At 41.9% G+C, this 19,928-nt stretch overlaps 1 protein-coding gene across 1 annotated transcript in view; it reads right to left on the reverse strand.

Annotated features, from left to right (window-relative positions):
- The window catches only part of METAP1 (methionyl aminopeptidase 1), a 39,374-nt gene that overhangs the window by 4,251 nt on the left and 15,195 nt on the right, over positions 1 to 19,928 (reverse strand). The window contains exons 2-9 of the mRNA XM_045020027.1: positions 19,646 to 19,697; positions 16,579 to 16,691; positions 15,016 to 15,076; positions 13,664 to 13,755; positions 12,810 to 12,893; positions 6,768 to 6,906; positions 3,117 to 3,248; positions 1,283 to 1,426 (exon numbers count right to left, since the gene is read on the reverse strand). Of these exons, the coding sequence (XP_044875962.1) occupies positions 1,283 to 1,426; positions 3,117 to 3,248; positions 6,768 to 6,906; positions 12,810 to 12,893; positions 13,664 to 13,755; positions 15,016 to 15,076; positions 16,579 to 16,691; positions 19,646 to 19,697 (817 nt within the window). The remainder of the gene's footprint in view (positions 1 to 1,282; positions 1,427 to 3,116; positions 3,249 to 6,767; positions 6,907 to 12,809; positions 12,894 to 13,663; positions 13,756 to 15,015; positions 15,077 to 16,578; positions 16,692 to 19,645; positions 19,698 to 19,928) is intronic.

The raw sequence follows: 19,928 nt of genomic DNA on the forward strand, positions 1-19,928 counted from the left end.
TTTTTCCTCTAATCTTGTTCAGCAGAATTTGAGGACTAAATTGAGTGGTTTTGGTGGGTTCTCCCTCTCTCCCTTAAAAAAAAAAAAATCTATTTGAGTTTAGCCAGAAAGGAATGGCCACTCCACTCTTTTCTCATTAACAGTTCTGCTTTGAATCTTTCCTTTTTGCTTCTGTCACTCACCGAAGCCTAAAGAAAATAATGCCTTTCTCTCCTCAAAATGAAGCTTGCTTATTGTCTCCATCAAAAAAAAAATGTCCATTGTCGCTAATATCCAGAAATAATTTGTTTTTTTGGTTGGTATAAGATGCCTCCTTTTCCACAGAGACTGGGTATTCACAGAGTTTTATAGGACAAAACTAAAAAAAAAAGGAAGTACTACTTTTCCACCATACCATTAGATGATCTCTTTTTTCACTCCCATTAAAGCTGACATGTTAAGAAGGGCCTGAGCAAGAGGCAGTGACTTCTATGTTATCATCCATGACAACAACACAACCATCTGTGTGTGATACAGAGCTTGTCAAGAGTAGGAAGCTGAAGGATTTTGGCAGCTATGGGAGAGAAGGCATCATGTCAGGGGAGCTCAGCAGCTAGAGTGGATTGGAGCTGCTTGTCATTGGAGAACTGGTTGGTTTAAGTGACCTTTGCTTCCCTCCCTCAATTCCCCACTGGTCTTTCAAGTTCTCTCTCTTCCCTACTTTCACTCCTCATTTCACCCCTGCTGTGACTGCAAACCTCTGGCTCGTGCATTGTCATCTTCCAAACTGAGTCCAGCTGTGCCAGCCTAAGACATCTCTCCCCCTCACTGAACTTTGGTACATACTGGCGTGCAGTGAAATCTGTGCTGTTCCAAATCCCAGAGCACACCACATCACAAGTAATTCAAGTGGAGATAAAGGGATCCAAAACAGATACAGCTACCACAGCAGCCCAAACTTGATGATCATGGCTCTAGGTCATCAAAGTTTCAGCTCAACCCCATCCATTCCAAATAGCCAGCACTAAGAAAACTGAGTAATTGAATCAACAAAATTGTGAATGGTCATGTGGTAAGCTGTCACTCATCCACCACAGCTAGGGTCCATTCCCCACCTCCAAAGCAGATGCACATTGGCTCAGCTTGTTCATAACATACTTTAAATCCAACATTCAAGAAATCACTCTGTGAATACAAAAATCTAAAGTGACAGGCTGTCAAGCCATGTGCACAACTTTAGTATGAGAGGAACAAAAGTTAATCATGTTTATTCATCACTAGCAGATAACTGAACAATACTCACTGGCATAATGTGGCACATTGGGAGCAGTATGGAAAAGCTTATGGATCCCATGCCCACAGTAGCTCCGAACAACTGAAAATCCATTTGCTTGGGCGTGTTTCTGAATAATATTTCCCAGCTCTCTATATCGAACACCAGGTTTTACTGCAAGATAAGACATGCACCATTTTAAAAAGAGCCCTCCTTCAACACATTTTACCATCTACTTAGTACAGGCAAAGGTTGCCACCTGCATCTCTTTATAGATTAAGATTCCAGGATTGCCACTCTGTCTAGGCATCACTCTGTAGCCTAGAATGTCTGGTGAGTCAGTGTGAAGTAATGGAAACAGCTACAAGCGTGGTGTAGGGCTCTTTTTTAGAATATGACCAGGTACAATCATCACTGGGATTCACGGTCTGTTACCGTCCAATGTTTAAGTTCTCAGCCATTTTGGGGCTTTTTTACACATGACTTTATGAATTATACCAGTGTGACAACACAGGCTTTCAGCTACCAGTAGCTATATAATAGCAATAGCCAGTATGTCCATCTGCCTTTGTGCACAGCCTCTTGCACCATAGAGCATTAAATATAATTCAACAGAAGCTCAGTGTGCAAATGAGCTGAGTCTGACAAGTTGGGAGAGGAAACCAAAGGGGGCCTTGTCTTCTATTGTCTCAGTCTCACACAGAGGAAGACAAATGAGAGATAGAGGGAAATACCTTCTCCACCAAAAAATGAATTTTTCATAAACACAAGTTCCTATCTTAAAAGGAACATAGTTGAAATCAACTAGATTTCAAAGAAAGAGTTCAAACTTGTTTGAGACACTACACTTGCCCCTGAGTTCCCCAGACAATTTTTGTGGGCTTAGCAATCACATTTTCCTATTTAAAATTTTTTTTTTTTAAATCTCTCTGTATTGTTGCTAGGTAAAAGACCACACAAACAACAAGAGAATCCAATTGTACACATAGTGCTGTCAGGTACACAAAATAAACACCATGAAAAAACAGAGAAGAAATGTGTCTCTCTCTCTCTCATCTCATTTTAGATGTCAGCTGTAACAGTAACAGGTAAAAACATTCATTCAGGAGTGTAAATTTAAATTTGACTCTGTCTCTAGCAGTCCACATGAGGCAGAAAGTTAAGCAAACAAAATGGTTTGGAATAATTATTTTGAGCATTTTTAAGAGAGAGATTCAAAATATACTTCTCAGAGAACAAATTTAACTAGAACTCTATCCTGTTAACTGTGTGTGTGGAAGCCCTGCTAAACCCATCTGGATGCCCATCACTGAGACAGCTTACAGGTGCCGGCTCCCAATTAGTAAATTCATAGCACTATCAAGTTATAAAACCAATTTTCTTCACTTTTCAAATGGTGCTTTTTGTTAAATGAGTTGATAAAGAAAATGTATGTTTGGGGAGGGGGGGGGGGTTTAAAAGTTACCCCCTCCTGGGTTTCCCAAAGCATGCAATCTATCTTTTTTCTAGACTGAGCAACTCAGGACAAGTACTCTTATTTATCTTGCAGAGAATCAAATACATGTTTGCATGCAACAAACAAACAGTGTCATATATATGGATCAGTTAATCAAATAGAGATTATTATTGCTTTTCCTTGTCACTACTCATTGCAATGTGTAATGTTGCAAGAACCATCAATAGAAACTAAGATACAGTATTTTAAGAGTGACTCTGCATTGTACATTATAAGCATATTATCCTAGCAACATGCATTAAGTACAGTTCTGTAACAGTAGCAATTCCTAAGTATTAGTTCACACGAGAGTTCTAATATTGAAAATCAATATAGCATTACACCTTAGGCTTCAGCAATGGTACTTACCTGCATCGATTGCTTGCATTAGGCACTCATAAGTTGTCTGAACTAGTTTCCTTGCACCCTCATCAACTTCCCCAATGTAAAACGTCTCATTCAGATCCCCATGATAACCATTGCGATATATAGTGATATCCACTGCAAAGAACATCAGAGAGAGAAAACTTCTCACTTCTTGGCCCTTGTTTTCCACAATAGTAATTAAATACAAAGTACTGTTGCAATGCTAGAGTTACATGCCCAAGTGCTCAGAAATAAGAACATTCCAAAACTCCAGTAACACTGACTTGGCCACACTGTCCATATTATAGATTTTACGGTATGAATTAATAAAAGTGTTATGTAGTTAAATTGCTCATATTAATAAAGGCAGAAGGAAAACATAAGTGCAATACTGCCATAGCAAGCTTATTTCGGAGTGCTTGATTTAACAACTTTAAATGTTGCTGAAACAATTTTTTTTTGTATAATTTAAATGGAGGAGGGGGGTATTCAACATAAACACCTTAGAACAGAGGTGGGAAAACCTTTTGGCCTGAGGGCCACATTGGGGTTCCAAAACTGTATGGAGGGCCGGGTAGGGAAGGCTGTCACTCCCCAACCAGCCTGGCCCCTGCGCCCTATCCGCCCCCTCCCACTTCCCGCCCCGACTGCCCCCCTCAGAACACCCGACCCATCCAACACCCCGTTCCTTGTCCCCTAACCGCCCCCTCCCAGGGCTTCCTGCCCTTAACCGCCCCCCCCAGAACCTCCGCCCCATCCAACCGCCCCCTGTTCCGTGACTGCCCCCAAGGACCACTTGCCCCTTATCCAACCCCCCCGCTCTCCGCCCCCTTACATGCTGCTCTGAGCAGCATGTCTGGCAGCCGCGCCGCCTGGCTGGAGCCAGCCCCGCCGCCCAGAGCACTGGCAGCATGGCGAGCTGTGGCTGCGGGGGAGGAGGGACAGCAGGGGAGGGGCCGAGGGCTAGCCTGCCCGGCCGGGAGCTCAAGGGCCAGGCAGGATGGTCCCGTGAACCAGATGTGGCCTGCGAGCTATAGTTTGCCCACCTCTGCCTTAGAATCTCTTGTATCTCTGCCAGTCTCTGAAACTTAAGTAGCTGTGCAATATCCCTACCTTTTAGCCCATTATAAGTAATTTCTACTGTGCAAGCTCAGTACATAATTTTTAAACTGTCACCTCTTTATTAAATCAAACCCCATTTGTTTCCAAATGAAAACAGGCAACAGTCCTTAATGATCACTAAAGGCATGTCTTCACTGCAAAGCATAAGTAACAATACCCATGACTAGCTTGAATCTAGCAAGCATGGATAACAACAGTAGTGAAGATGTGGCAGCACAGCCTTTATCACAGGCTAGCAACCTGATCATACCCAGGCGGCTACCCTAAGTTCAAGCCTGTGCTGCCACATCTTTACTACTATTGTTACACGTGCTACTTAGATTAAAGCTAGCATCGGTCTGCCTACCTGTGTTACAATCACACCTTTACTCTGATACTTGACATCATGTAAGGCACTGCATTTAGCCGTATGGAGTGGAAATCCATCAACTTCATGAAGAAACTTGCATATATATACACACACCTGCCCCTGGAAATTTCCACTACATGCATCCGACGAAGTGGGTATTCACCCACGAAAGCTCATGCTCCAAAACGTCTGTTAGTCTACAAGATTAGTCTACAGGACTCTTTTCTGCTTTTACAGATCCAGACTAACATGGCTACCCCTCTGATACCTAAATCCATACCAACAAACAAAGTTCAGTTATTTTTGATGGAGTCCTGTCCAAGACAGTGTGAATGGAAAGTTTACTTGAATGGGAAAAGTTTATTCTAAAAAAAGTTTACTAAAATTTAAATTTTGACAGAGACAGACTGTGGAAGTTTTCAGCCCCAAATAGGGAATGTTTCAGAAAGTTATCAGCGTGTGAAAAGAGTTATGTATGAGAATTATTTTGCAACAGTGATTATGGCAGGTATCTGTGAAGAACATGGGGACGAACTGCAATAATGTATGAATACTATATGGGATCTGACTATGGCTATATGACAACTATATTGATGACTAGAATGTTTACTAGGTGCATATGTTGGTTTAGTTTAATAGCAGGGTTGTGAGAAACTAGCTGGACAGTATCACAATGGATCCACATAATCAACCTCTCAGTAAACTTTTTGGGAGTCATTAAACCAACGCCTGAGCTTTTAGCTGCAAAGATGTTACTTCTAGGTGCCAGCCAAATTATAGACTGGTTTTCCCCCGTGCTGGGAGCCAACGGATCAAAAGGACTTAAAACAGTTAAAAAAAAGTCACTCTCTATCCACAGGGGGAAGACAGTTGTCAAGGAGCTGTTCCCTGGGAACAGACTGACACACAAACGCCCTTGGAGGTCTGGAGAAGTCAGGCCTTCCCAAACTTCCACAGAGACGGTTAGCTTTAGGAAAGATAGACATGCATGTAGTCCTTTTAGTATTTTAAAACCCCTTTTCCTTTATGTTATGTTTTATTCCTATTATTAAGACTGAACAATGCTTTGATTGAAGAAAGCTGTTTTTGGTTACTGTATTTACTACTGATCACAGCTCCCAAAGGGAAACCTGCAGGTGCCAAACCCAGTCGGGCCTTCTGGCGAAGCACAGTTGTTCCACATAAGGCTGAAGCCTGGGGCCTGAGTGGAAGAATTCCACCCCAAGAAAGGGGCAGGCACGAGGCCTGATACTACAGGGCTGTACTCAGAAACCACAGAAAGGAGACAGAGATACAGCTAGCCCTGTCACCATGACAGTATCGACCAAATATCGTTGTACATTTATGTTATGCTCTTCAACCCAAAAGGATCCAAAATTGCTTTACAAACAAAATTAAATAGAAACCCAGGCCCCCATACAGGAAACATCTGGGCATGCACTTAACCGTATACACACAAGTAGTCCCATGTGAGAACCGGAGGTGAAAAGGACTATGAACAAAAGTGAAACTAGCTTCATTTATTTTCATTGTCAAAGCTAAGAAAAAATGCAAAAAGTAAAAGTTAAAAAATTACTTCTAAAGTACTCCATCCAGCCAAAAAGATTCACGGGCCCAGAACACCACAATCAAAAATAATATTGCACTTAGACTGCAAGCTCCTCTGGGAAAGGGCTTGCCATTTTGTGTCTCTATAAAACACCCTGAGCCACTAGGATGCTATACAATAGACATAACATGATAATAACTATGATCAAAAACTATCCTACTAACAATTTATCCCAAACTAATCAAGGATAATTATTTCTACCATTAAAACAATCAATGTACCATCATTTTGTTCTGTCTAGCACAATAGGTTTCTGATCCATGACTGGGGCTCCTGGGCACTATCACAATAAATAATAATAATAAATATACTATTATAATTAAAAAGCTGTTAAAATCTTTTGTCCAACTCTAATTAGTTTAAATTTTATTCAATCCATGAATTTGTATAAGTAGATGCTAAACGTAACAAAAAAGCTAACTAATGAGTAAAGAAAAACAAAACATGCTTGAAGAAATAACTTCCAACCATGATACGCCAATCCTAAATTAAAACTTTGCCCCACTGAGTGTTTCAGCTGTAAAGACTAGATGCAAGCAGAGCTGTTGAAAGGTCTGACTTTTACATCACCTACCATTAACAATATCACCCTCTTGCAATGGCCGCCTGTCAGGAATTCCATGGCAGATCACTTCATTCACTGACGTACAGCATGACTTAGGGAAATTATAATAATTCAGCGGGGAAGGATAGCAGTTCCTTGCAATGCAGGCCTAAAACAGATTTAGAAAACATATACATATTACACTTTAGATTAGCAAAGTAATTCGTAAAGGAGTAGAACAGATTTGCAGTATGGCTGATATTTTAAATTCTCTCTGTATTAGCAGTGATGCTTGAAAATATTTCCTCAAATGCTTTTTTTCCCCCAATTTGTTTAGACTCCTGACATGCTCACTCTCAGTTTAGTTTAGTTTGTTTATTTTTATTTTTTGCATTTCCTCTGAATATTGACAGTATGAAACAAACTTCATTTATTTTCTTTTGTTTATTGCCATTATATTGTTTATAGCCAGTTATCAGTGCTGCAATGTTTGGGTTGTTAAATATCTTGTGGGCATATTTATTAGTTTAAAAGCTAACTATTTTGGAGGGGGTGCTTTTTTAAACAATGGAAATATTTTGGCTAGCCTACAGCTTTATGAAATTTTATTTTTACAAAAAGTAAAGGCTGAACAAAATTTAAGTTGGCACCATGCCTTTAAAACTTTTTTTTTTTAATTATCTAACTTCTTTTGTCTTTCTCTAACAGTTTAAACGTTCTATACAGACACAGACACAGTCTACACTAAGAAGTTAGGTCGAAGGAAGCCACCGTAAGTTGACCTGTTAATGTATGCATCTACACTAGCGGGTCCTTTACGCCAACCTAAGACTTGGGCCTTGTCTACCCACACATTTTCATCAGTTTAACTAAGTCTGTAATCTACCTCTGGGAGAGGCATAGTACGAGGTTCGATTTTCATGGGTCGACTGCGAGGTAGTGCAGACACAGCGTTGTGTAATTCAATTTAATTGGCCCCCCAGGTGGTGTCCCACAATGCTCATCTGTGAGCCCTGTAGAGATCATTCTCAACTCTGCTGCACTGCAGCCAGGTACACAGGAAACATCTCCTCCCCTGCTAAAGCCCCAGGAATTTTTGATTTCCCATTTCCTGTTTGATCAGCATTGGTCACATGCCAGCTTGAGCACAGCTGATCATGGAGACTACACGCCGCAAACACACTCCAGCCTGCTCTGCACAGGAGGTGGTGGATCTCATCGCTGTGTGGGGAGAAGAGTCTGTGCAGGAAGAGCTCCAATCCAGCAGAAGAAACGCTGACATCTATGCAATGATTGCTTGGGGAATGGGGGGAGAAGGGCTACACGAGGGACACGCAGCAGTGCCGTGTGAAAATAAAAGAACTTAGCCAAGCGTACCAGAAGGCAAGGGAGGTGAACAGTCGTTCTGGTGCTGAACCCCACACATGCCAGTTCTACAACGAGCTGCATGGGATTCTTGGGGGTGACCCTACTAGCACCCCCACAAGCAATGTGGACACCTCACCGGTGTGAGAGTCTAGAGAAAACAAGGAGGATGATATGGTGGATGAGGAAGAGGAGGAGGATGGGAGAGAGGTGAGCAGTGGATCCATTCTCCCCGAGAGCCAGGAAATTTTTTTTAACCCTGGAGCCCTGTGGGTCACCGAACATCACGGTGGCTGACCGTGATGCCGGGGAAGGAACCTCTCGTGAGTATACAGTTACAATCAAAGTCCAGTTAAACTTTAGCGGGCTACACATTCAGTGGAATTGCATGTTTACTGTGAAGAAAAAGTGAGGTGCTGTGGTTCTCTGCTTACAAGAGGGCCCTCTAGCTACGCAGAGGGTGGCCCCTGGAAAAGACTGTTTATGTGGACTGGGATAGCCTGGGAATCCTCCATGGATATCTCTAGAAAATTTTCATGGAGGTATTCTGCAATCCTTTGCAGAAAGTTTCTGGGCAGGGCAGTCTCATTTCTTCCACCATGGTAGGACATTTTCCAATGCAACTCCTGAATTAATTCTGCTGGCATCATTGCGGTACACAGCATAGCAGCATAAAGACCAGGTCTATACCCGGACACTTGCAGCATCTCCTTCCTTTCTGCCTCTGTTACCCTCAGGAGACTGATATCACATGGGATCACCTAGGGAAGTTCTCATTAAAAGTGCTCTTACAAGGACAAGGGGGGGAGGGGGAAGAGGGCATGTAGACCCACCCACCCCTACATTCCAGATCACCAAACCACGTTGCCACTAATGTGCCTTTACTGTGCTCGGCCTGGGTCAGCAAGTAGTTTAAAGTGGCTGATATAGGACTGGGGCCCCACATGAGAGATTCTGCAATTTGGGAGTGAAAACATTTACCCCTCCTCCCCCTACCCCGTTTCTAACCAGCTTCCCATGGTGCTACTGGAAAGGGCCATTGTTCGACTAGCTATCTCTGCTCCCGACATGAGCCTGCCATAAACTTCATTAAAAGTGCGGTCACCCATGACCTGGGGAAGGGCACTACTCACCTGGCTGGAGCAGCAAAATGGCACAGTGAATGGTTACAGATTCTGATTATGTTATGGCTTCACCTAGTGTAATAAAGTTGGTTTTTTTATGGAAATGGCCTTACTATGAAAACATTTTATTCATGTACAATGGCTCCTTTATATTTTCCTCATGACTGACAGCTGGAAATATGTCCTTCGGCGTGTCATCAACACCTGAAAGCAGACTTTCGCTGATAAGGAGGAGGAGAAAACACAGAGGACATGTTCACTGAGATAATGAACGTTTCTGGAACAGCTGACACAGAGCGGAGAGCGTGGAGGATTTCATTGTCCAAGAAGTTAGACATGGACATGGAGAGCAGGAAAGCTTGCAATGAGTGAGAGCGTGCAGCACGGATGAGATGCTTCAGATGATGAGAGACCAAGCAGACATGTTGAGGCGTCTGGTTGAACTGCAGGAACAGAAGCAGGAGGGTAGAGTCCGTCCGCAGACCCTGGTGGACAGGCAGCCAGCATCGCCTCGCGCAGAATCACCCTCCCCCAAGCGTTCCATGAGGCATGGGCGAAAAGTCCATTATCCCTTTCACTTAACTCAGGGGTGGGTACAAGGAACAGAAGGCGCCCATTCACAGACCTTTGATGGTCTGAAATGTGGTGCTATGTTACACAATTGAAAATGTTTCTCCCGTTCCAACTTTACAACCCCTTTTCCCCAAGATTACCTTTTTTCCCCCTGTTCTCCCTCTTTACTTATGCTTGTTAAATAAAGTAAATGGATTCAAGAAATAATTGTTCTTTATTGAGTAGAAGCAGTGGGCTTGGGCCGGGGGGAAGGGGGGTGGTTTTACAGGGACAGTGATACAAGCCAGGTGAAGGTTTGAGAAAGCACAATGCAGACAAGCAGCTCACATTACTGACTCATTACTGAAACGGCTTTTCAAAGCCTCGGGGATATGCAGCGCCCCTTGCTGTGCTCTTCTTATTGCCCTGGTGTCTGACTGCTCAAAAATGGCTCCCAGGCGATCTGTCTCAACTGCCCACCCCTGCGGAAAAGTTTCTCCCTTTCCCCCCCACCACAGATATTATGGAGCACACAGCAGGCAGCTATAACCACGGGGATGTTCTCCTCACTAAGGTCCAACCTTGTTAATAGACTTCTCCAGCGCCCCTTCAAACGACCAAAGGCACATTCAACCACCATTCAGCACTTCCTGAGCCTATAGCTGAACCACTCCTTACTGCTGTCCAGACAGCTGGTGTATGGCATCATGAGCCATGGTAGCAAGGGGTAGGTGGGGTCCCCCAGGATAATTATAGGCATTTCAACATTGTCAATGTTCATTTTGTGGTCTGGGAAGAAAGTCCCGGATTGCAGCTTTTTGAACAGACCGGAGTTCCTAAAGATAAGCGCGTCACGAACCTTTCCCGACCATTCTATGTTGATGTCGATGAATTGCACCCTGTGATCCACCAGCACTTGCAACACCATTGAAAAGTATCCCTTTTGATTTATGTACTCTTTGGCAAGGTGGTCTGGTGCCAAGATGGGGATATCTATCACCCCACTGCAATTAGGGAACCCCATCACGGCAAAACCATCCACTATGTCCTGCATATTTCCCAGACTCACTACCCTTTGTAGCAGAAATTGCTTAATGACTCTGCATACTTGGAGCACTGCAGCTCCCACGGATGATTTACCTACTTCAAATTGATTCCCCCCGACTGATAACTATCTGGCGTTACAAGCTTCCAAATAGCGATTACCGCTCGCTTCTCCACTGTCAGAGCAGCTCTCATTTTTGTGTTGCTGAACTGCAGGGCAGGGGAAAACTGCACAAAGTTCCAGGAATGTGGCCTTCCACATTCAAAAGTTCTACAGCCACTGCTCGTCATCTCATACCTGCAAAACGATGAGGTCCCACCAGTCAGTGCTTGTGTTTCACGGGACCAGAAACGGTGCTCAGAGTGCAGCTGCTCTGTGACTGCCAGCAGCAACTGTGAATTGTTTTCTTCAATGGCTTGCAGCAGGGCTGCTTGCAGAACAGCATTATGTTCCACGGAATGGACCCTACCTCAGCTCTGGAAATACTGCAGGAGAAGGCACGAGGTGTTTGAGATGCTCACAGCAAGAGTGCTCAACTGAGCAGGCTCCATGCTTATGGGATTATGGCATATGCATGGCAGTTTTAAGGCGCGAAAACCACTGTGTTGTTTGCCATTGATATGAGGGAAGGAGCACAGTGCATCATGGGATGCCAATGCAATGTTCCCATTCTCCCCTGCAACAATGTTTTGGTCCCATGAGGAATTGCACAAACTTTCCAAAACACTGTGACAAGTTGCACTTTGGGATAGCTACTCATGATGCACTGCTAGTGAGAACGCACTCCATCAAGCCAATGAGCACGGTGTGGCCACGCACAACCAACTTAAAGGGGGGAGGGATAGCTCAGTGGTTTGCACATGGGCCTACTAAACCCAGCGTTGTGTGTTCAATCCTTAAGGGGGCCACTTAGGGATCTGGGGCAAAAATCTGTCTGGGGATTGGTCCTGCTTTGAGCAGAGGCTTGGACTAGATGACCTCCTGAGGTCCCTTCCAACCCTGATATTCTATGATTTGGAGGCTTGAGGTCAAATTAGATAAAGTCAACTTAATTTTGTAGTGTAGATAAGCCCAAGGTAACTCTGGAAAAATAAAATTGCTCCTGAAACAGTTAACAACATTATTCACTGCTATCAGTTGGTTCTATGCAAGGCTAGCCAGCCACTAATTTTTTTTTGCCTCTAACAATTTACAAGCTAGCTGCTCCTATTGAAAATTTTAAGAGTAAGTTAGTTTCATCCCTGTTAAACCATATTAAACATGAATCTTCAGGAGTGCTCAGCATCCTCCACTCCTCTCAGCTCAAATCAGGTTGTTCCCTCTTGCTCTTGGCCCAGCTGCCCTAAATGCAGATAGCAAAGTAGCTAACATAAGGCTCCTCCGCCTCAGCTAATTGCACCTGACATTACAAGATATGCGGGAACTGCTGCACTCTTTGTACACTCCACAGTAACTCTGGCCCCAATATAAACAAATTCTTAAGTGGACTTTATGAAAACCACAAAATCAAAATAAATTAGAACAACTTAAGCCCTCATCCAGCAAAGCACTTACTAGACTTAAAGTATTTTGCTGGATTTGAGCCTTAATTTGCCTGAATTGTACCCGACAGCTGGTTCCAGAGCAGGGGAGGCTACTGGGTCAACATGAGCTATATTCATGGATTCTGCATAACAGCCAGCTCCATCCCTGTTCTCTGAAGCTCCCCAGTGTGATTCCTGGCAGGGGACCTTTGGAGCCTCTACATTTGGGGTGGGGTTCGGAGTTTTAAATGTAACATTCTTGCTATGTAAATGTTGTACTGTCTATTACCTAGTAGCTTTAAACTGAGAGGGAGTGAGGTTTTTTAAGCTGGAAATTGAAGGTAGTTTGGAAATACAGAAAATCAGACAGACGTTTTGGCAGTAACACACACCACATAGTCCTACCAAATAGAAGGGATAAAAGAGCACACACAACTCCAAAAGTATGTTAAAGTAGCCTTACTAGATGGACGGCATGATCTATTTCTTCGGTAGTTATGCCTGGTTTCACCATCATGGCAGCAACATCCAACACTTCTCTAGCAAGCTGTAAGTGAGAGATCAGGAACTACTTATTCAAAAAATATACACAGCCTGAGTCACTAGAACACTGAGTAACCCCCAAGGGGGGAGCAGTCAATCGCCTGTGGATACAACTAGGGTGCTAGGGAAGTTGTGCTAGGATGAAAGGGAAAATTAGGACTTCTGGAAATCAATGGGACTTGAACTTCTAAATCACTCAGACACCTTTGAAAATCCCACTCACTGTTTATAATTAATTGGACATAGAATCCTGCCAAGTGAAATGAACCACTTAATTAAACCTGGAAGTTATTATCAAGAAACTAATTACAACTGGAAAGTTCTTATTCAACAGATCTACTTATTTTGGAGGCTGCTAGTCCTGTTAGCACCACCATCAACAACTATGGGGGGGAGGGGGAAGAGGGGTGGAATTCTGTTCTCACTTATACATTATCAACAGAATTATTGGCTAAGTTCTCATTGTAGAATCTTTGTTACTGGATATATCAGAGCCAGAAAGTAGCCAGCTTGACTTTCAGATCTCAGGTTGATTTTGCAGTGGTGACAGGTAGAAAAATTATCTTTTCATTTGCAAAATAAGCAAATTTAATCTGGAGTTGCTGGGAGAGAAACAGAGGCAGAAGCATGCCAATTTTAGTCAGTAACTTTTCAGAGTATAACTAGAGTATAACTTTCAAAGTTCATACCCTTACGGAGAATTGTCATAAATTAGTAAAATCACAAGTTCTCTACATTTATGGAGAGCATACACATTCTGTAAAACAAGCTCACCCTACACACTAATCGCATTCCTTCTATATCTTCAGAGGAAAGGATTTTTATTTGAGAAGTTCCTTTAAGTGCCTGTTCTGATTCAGACATGCCTTTAAAAAAAAAAAAAGGATTATATTTAGGGTCAATTTTTACACACATAAACATACACACACAGCAAAAATCTCTCTTAACGTACTTAAGGTAATACAAACGTACCTCTTTTCAACAAACACATTGACAATAAACTCACCAGTCAAGGCGACCTTAACATCTGACCAACCTCAATTCACATGCCTTCCCAGACAAACTCCCCAGGTCTTCATCTCCACACAAACTCTCATCCATTTCCAGCACACAATCACCCATAATGCCCACAGCCAATTACTCAAAGTCTTGCTCAAACACACAATTTTAACTCCAACATCAGATGTTTTAAGGAAACACACCTGTCTGTCTATTGGTAAAATATAGTAATATTGCAAAGGGTGGAGTTAAGGCTATATGTTTGCATGTGTTTGAAGAACTGGTTACAAGCTAGTTGAATGAATAATTTTCTACAGGAGGCAGAAAGCATTACAAAGGCTTATGATAGTAGCTAACATTGTAAAAATTGCTGTACCCATCCAATGGAAAAGTGTTCAACTTATTCCCATTGTGGCTTTGTGCCACATCACAGTTTTATAATTTCAGTTAAAAATAATGACTATCAAAATCAATACTTCATATTATTTTGATATTTAGTTTAATAACAAATAATTTAAGTTTGTATAAGGTTTAAAAATGAATTCTGAGTAACTTTTTTTTAAATTGTCTAACATTAACTTATTAACATTTTCCAATGTAAAAAAGAAAAAGGATCAAAATAATTGAAGAACCAAATAGGTTTTGAAGACTCTTTCTCTCCATAAGTAAGAGCCCGGCACTAAAATGCCAGGTGTCTTAGTTTGTCTGTCTTCTCCAATGATTGCTGTTGAAAAAAACAAGTCATGCAAAAATATCTATAGACCATTTTACAGTACATTTGTAACGGGGACCCTGATGTCACTGGAAGTAATTTTATGGAATAAGTCATGTGAGTCAACTTTTGAAATAACCCTTGTTACATGTACTTTGTTATTCAATAAGGCACAGACCTAGTGCTGTATTTTGAGAGAACAGAGTTCAAAATGCATCTGTGTATGACAACTCACTACAAGTTCTGGAGTATCTATGAAACATATGCAACCTTACTGCTGAAAGGATTTTGTCATGAAAGGACTATTAAAGACAAATTCCTCTCTCCAGTTACTTTGTTATAAGAAGTTTTAAGAATACATGCAGCCTAAATCAACAAAAGTAAAAAATGTTAATTGTGATGCATTTCAAATTACCTAGTGGGTGATCAGCATAATCTGGTCTCTGAATATAACTTGGTACAAGCCTCGTTGGCATCTAAATGAATCATAATCAAAGCTAGTTAGATTGTAAAAGCAGTTATAGTCATAAAAACAAGCAGACACATACATAAAATTTAATACAATTAAACCTGGCAAATCATACTCCTTGCTAATCCCCATGCCCTATGGTTTACACACACAAATCTCTCTCCCCACTCATTTTTCAGCAAAGATTTAGTGGTAGAGCACTCTTCCAAAGTCTGCATCCTCATTGCTTTTATACTACAGAACCTTTAGTAGCCTTCATTTAAAAAAAAAAAAAATCACACGTCACATGTCGATTTTGGGATGTGTTATCCCTGCTGTTTCACAGTGTTTGTTCACTTACTCCAACTTGCAAAATTCACTAACTGCAGATTGATCCTCCAGTTATTAGTATGAATTAGTGAGATTTTACTGTTTTATTTAAATAACATCCCTATCCACAGTACATTGAGAAAAACATCAGGAGGATACTTTGGTGACGCAGGCTACACTACAAGTAAATTAGATAAACAGATGCACAAATAAAATGCTGCTAGGCCACTACGCCTCAATATAAACTGTAATGTATTTTAGAGTATCTGTTTCTTCTCTCCTTTTCATAGTTTAGGCTCCAATCTTGCAAAGACTTAGGCCTTGTCTACCCACAAATTTTCATCAGTTTAACTAAAGTTGTGTTTTTAAATGCTTTAGTAAAACCAGCACAAAATCCTGCATAGACCATCTTATTTCAGTTTAAGTAGGGCCTATATAGATTAAGTGTAAATTGATTCATTACCAATTTAAGCTAAACCAAAATAAGCCACTCAAACTAAAACATGAGTGTCTATACAACGTTTTGTTTCACGAAACCAGTTTTTAGACTGATTAAAATTAAGCCAGTGTATCTTTCTCATGTAGACCAGCCATTACACTCAAGCGTAACTTCACTACCAGGAGTAGTCCCCTTGACTTAGATGAGACTACTCACTGCATAAAGTCAAACACATATACAAGTTTTTGCAAGATCAGGAGCTTAATTTTTTAATGCTTTGTAGCCATGGGAACAACAGTGTGGTGTTGGCAGCAATACTGCTACTGGAGCAAACAGCTCAGATACATCATAAGTCCATAACTTTCAATGGGGTTTAGATGCATAAATTTGAACATCTACCCCAATATAGTTTCACAAATTTCCAACAAACTTAAGTTTTGTTTATTTGAGGATTTTTAATTATTATCCTTCCTCTCCTTACTCTCCTGCAGTGGGACTAATTTCCAACCTCTAACATTAATTTTAACTCATGCATTCCTTATGATTCACTCCTTCCTGTTTTTCACCATAAAATGTCCCATACTAGACATCCATGAATGGAAAGATCATACTACGTAGTCTTAAAATTTTACACACACACACACACACACACCCCAATTGCCAAGGACTTTCCCTTCTCTGACTTCATTGCTGAAAGCACCTGAAAAAAAAAAAATCTGATTTTACTTCTGCCACTTGTAATAGATAACGTAGCCACTTACTAGGGGATAATGTGGCCTGAGTTTACCAGTATATCGATAACCAGCCCAGGGATCTGTGTTAATGTCACCTTCCACAGTCCAAGATGAAACTTCACGTTTAGCTTTTTCATCTTCTGCAAAATGAAAAATAAAACTAAATTTCAAGATATTGGGACAAATTAACCACCTATTCCAAAAATAGGGAGAGTATGAAAGGTGACCTGAAAAGAAAAACAAACATCTCGATTTGCACCTTTTTTTGGGGGAGCTGAGGGGGCTTCTTTACAATATTCACAAAGAAAGTCTGAAAGTGTATTTGTTTGTTTTTCAAGTTTATTTTCCCTGATTGTTTTTTTTCCATTAGATATGTAGGTCTTGTCTGTTTTTACTCTAAGGAAAATGCAAGGATTTATAGGACAATGATATTGGAGACACCAAGTACGCGAAATCTAATTACTGAGGGGAAGTGATTTTCATTCAGACTCCCCAATACCCTGTTCTGTGTTTGTTTTTATTAACTCTTGGGATAAAATACATCTCTGCCCCTTCGATTAAGGCAGCGGTTCTCAAACTTTAGCAAGCCGAGGACCCCCATTTTTATTTAAAATTTTTCATGGATCCCCAAACCCGCCACTCGGCCCCAGACCCCGCCCCACTCCACTACTTCCCCACCATAGTGGCATAGCCAGCATGGGATATTTGGGTGGGCAGGCAACTACAGAGGGGCTGTGGGGGGCCATGGATGGACCTTCTGGCCAGAGGCTCCCCAGGACTCATGGCACATACCCAGCTCTGGGAGGAAATGCTGCTCTCCAGCACATATGGCTCCCGGCTCCCTTCCAGGTCCTACCACCCCATGATCGGGCGGCGCTTTAAAGGGTCCAGGGCTCCGGCTGCTGCGGGGAGCCCTGGGCCCTTTAAATCACCGCCAGAGCCCTGCCGCCACTACCCCGGGGCTGCGGAAGTGGGGCTCCACCGGTCATTTAAAGGGCCTGGGGCTCCCCGCAGCGGCTGGAGCCCGGACCTCTTTAAATCACTGGAGCCCTGCCGCCCTACCCCGATATAATGGGGTTTCAGCTATAACGCGGTAGGGATTTTTGGCTCCCCACAACCGTGTTATAGTGGAGTAGAGGTGTAGTGCAGTAAGTTTCCTCCTTCATGCGTAACCCCAAGCTAATGCAACACAGTTCTTTATCAGTCTTCTAAGAGTGCTGGAGGAGATGACTGGAGTACTAGAGTACCACAGAGAGAGAAGGAATTTACTCAAGGGTAAGAGAGTAGCCTTGCTGCATCATCTTTAACTAGTGACGTGATTCCTTGTTTCTGCTTTCCCATTTTGAGATCTCAGGAGTATGAGAACAGTCTGCTATGGCAACCCCAATGAGTGCCACCGGACTCCTTGTTGTTTTTGTGGATACAGACTAACACGGCTACCCCGATACTTGACACCAATGATTTAAGTTCATCAGAGTCTGCATGTCTAGTGTTTGAGCATCTACCTGAACGATGGCTGATAAACATAAGGATTTTTGTTCTTTTGGTGAATCCCGCATGGGACAATTTAAAAAAAAAACAAAAAAAAACACAGTTTTCAGGTTTCTGAAAAGCTTTAATATAGTAGTATTTAGAATTATCTTGAATTATTCGTTAGAACTCAGTAGTTAGTGGCATCGGGGGAAGGGGAACTGGAAGAGTCAGGACCAGTGAAGAACTGCTCAGGTGCTCTCAGGCCTTTATGCTACTGTAAAGTGAGTAGCTTTACACTGAGCCGTCAAAACTGTCACTGACAAGTGGGCAGGAGCACTGTGGGATTGCACTGGGAGGATTAATTGCACCACTGCATCTAAAATACTTGCATTTCTTGTCTGTATTGCCATTGCAATGGTGCAAAGTGACTCAATACTGAATGCTACTGTGGCAAGAGTTGCCTGGGGAAGAGTCTAAACTAGAAAAATTCATTAGTGTTTTCCTGTGCTGCTCCCAAACAATAAAAGCACATATGACATTTTAGTCTGGGAACAAGACTCTTAGCGAGCTTAAGGTAGGTAACGTGGGGGGTGGGAGGAAGGAAGTCAAGAGTTTGGCTTCTGTCCCTCTCACTTATTTTTAATGCTGATTTCCCTTTCATCTATTTCTTTGTTGTTGGGTATTTTTCTTCCCCACGTTCTTCTAAATGTCGGACTTTTATGAGTAATGCATCCAGTCAGAGCAAATGGATTATAACAGCCAAAGTAAAGCGATTTGAATATATGAAGTATTGTTATTGAGAAATAACCACACAGGCATGTAAATTAGACACCCACAATCCGAGTTCAAGGAACTGCATACACACAAACAACTCTACAGTTGTGGAACATATAAATGAGTTTACACTAGGGAAACTTTGCCAGCCTTTTCCTGCACCAGTGCTACCGATAGCGGAACCTGTAGCGTAGGCCGAGCACATACATTTCTACTACTGTGCCACCTACTAAAAACTGTGTAACCTGGTTTCACAACAGCTTCCACCACTGGTAGTGCTAATGTAAAAAGATGTTACAGAGCTTTTCTACATACATAAGCACTAAATGTCCAGCATAGCTGTACTCTGATTGGCTGTCTGGGACATTTCAATTTTAGTATAACCATTCAAACTTTTTTTTTTCCCTTGTGCCTCAGGCGTTAAAAACACAAAATGCAAAAAATCTGGCAATATGTCACTGCCATAATTTGTTCTCCTTTCTCTGTTCACAGTTTAGCTCTCAGCAATACTTCAGTCAGACATGGGTGTGGCATGAATAGAAATAAAGAGATTTATATGCCAAAACCCTTTAGTTTTACCTAGATTTATAGTAACAGTTTAGGGCCTACGCTGAATCTCCAATGTGCAGTGCACGCTGCCATGTATCTCAGAAAAACCCACAACGATGCTTATGCATGCATGCACATTAGCATAGAATCAGAGTACACTGTATAACTTAGGACAGAATATAGCCCTTATTTTGCATTTTGAAACTAGATTGAAAAAAACAAACACTTGCAATAGCATGAATAGTTGATCTTCATATACAAATATACTGAATAAAGACTGGATAAGGAGCTTACTTACTCGCTTTCTTGTGTAGTAACTTGTGAGTGGCCCAGCTTCCCTTAAAACATTCCTGAAAGTGAAAATAATATAAAAATCACCGTTGTCTGGGACAGAACGTGACCTCCACAAAACGGATGACAAACTATATTTAACAAGGATTCTATTACCTATGTTAGCAACACTTAAGAACACTGCTTTAACTGCCAGTGTCAAGACTGGAAAATACTGTATTCAACAGGTTTATAATGCAAAAGGGAGGGAACTGAGCCAAACAGCTGCAACCATTCCACTACAGCAACTT

This window comes from Mauremys mutica, chromosome 5 (assembly GCF_020497125.1).
Source record: "Mauremys mutica isolate MM-2020 ecotype Southern chromosome 5, ASM2049712v1, whole genome shotgun sequence".
In the NCBI taxonomy this organism is placed as follows: domain Eukaryota; kingdom Metazoa; phylum Chordata; order Testudines; family Geoemydidae; genus Mauremys; species Mauremys mutica.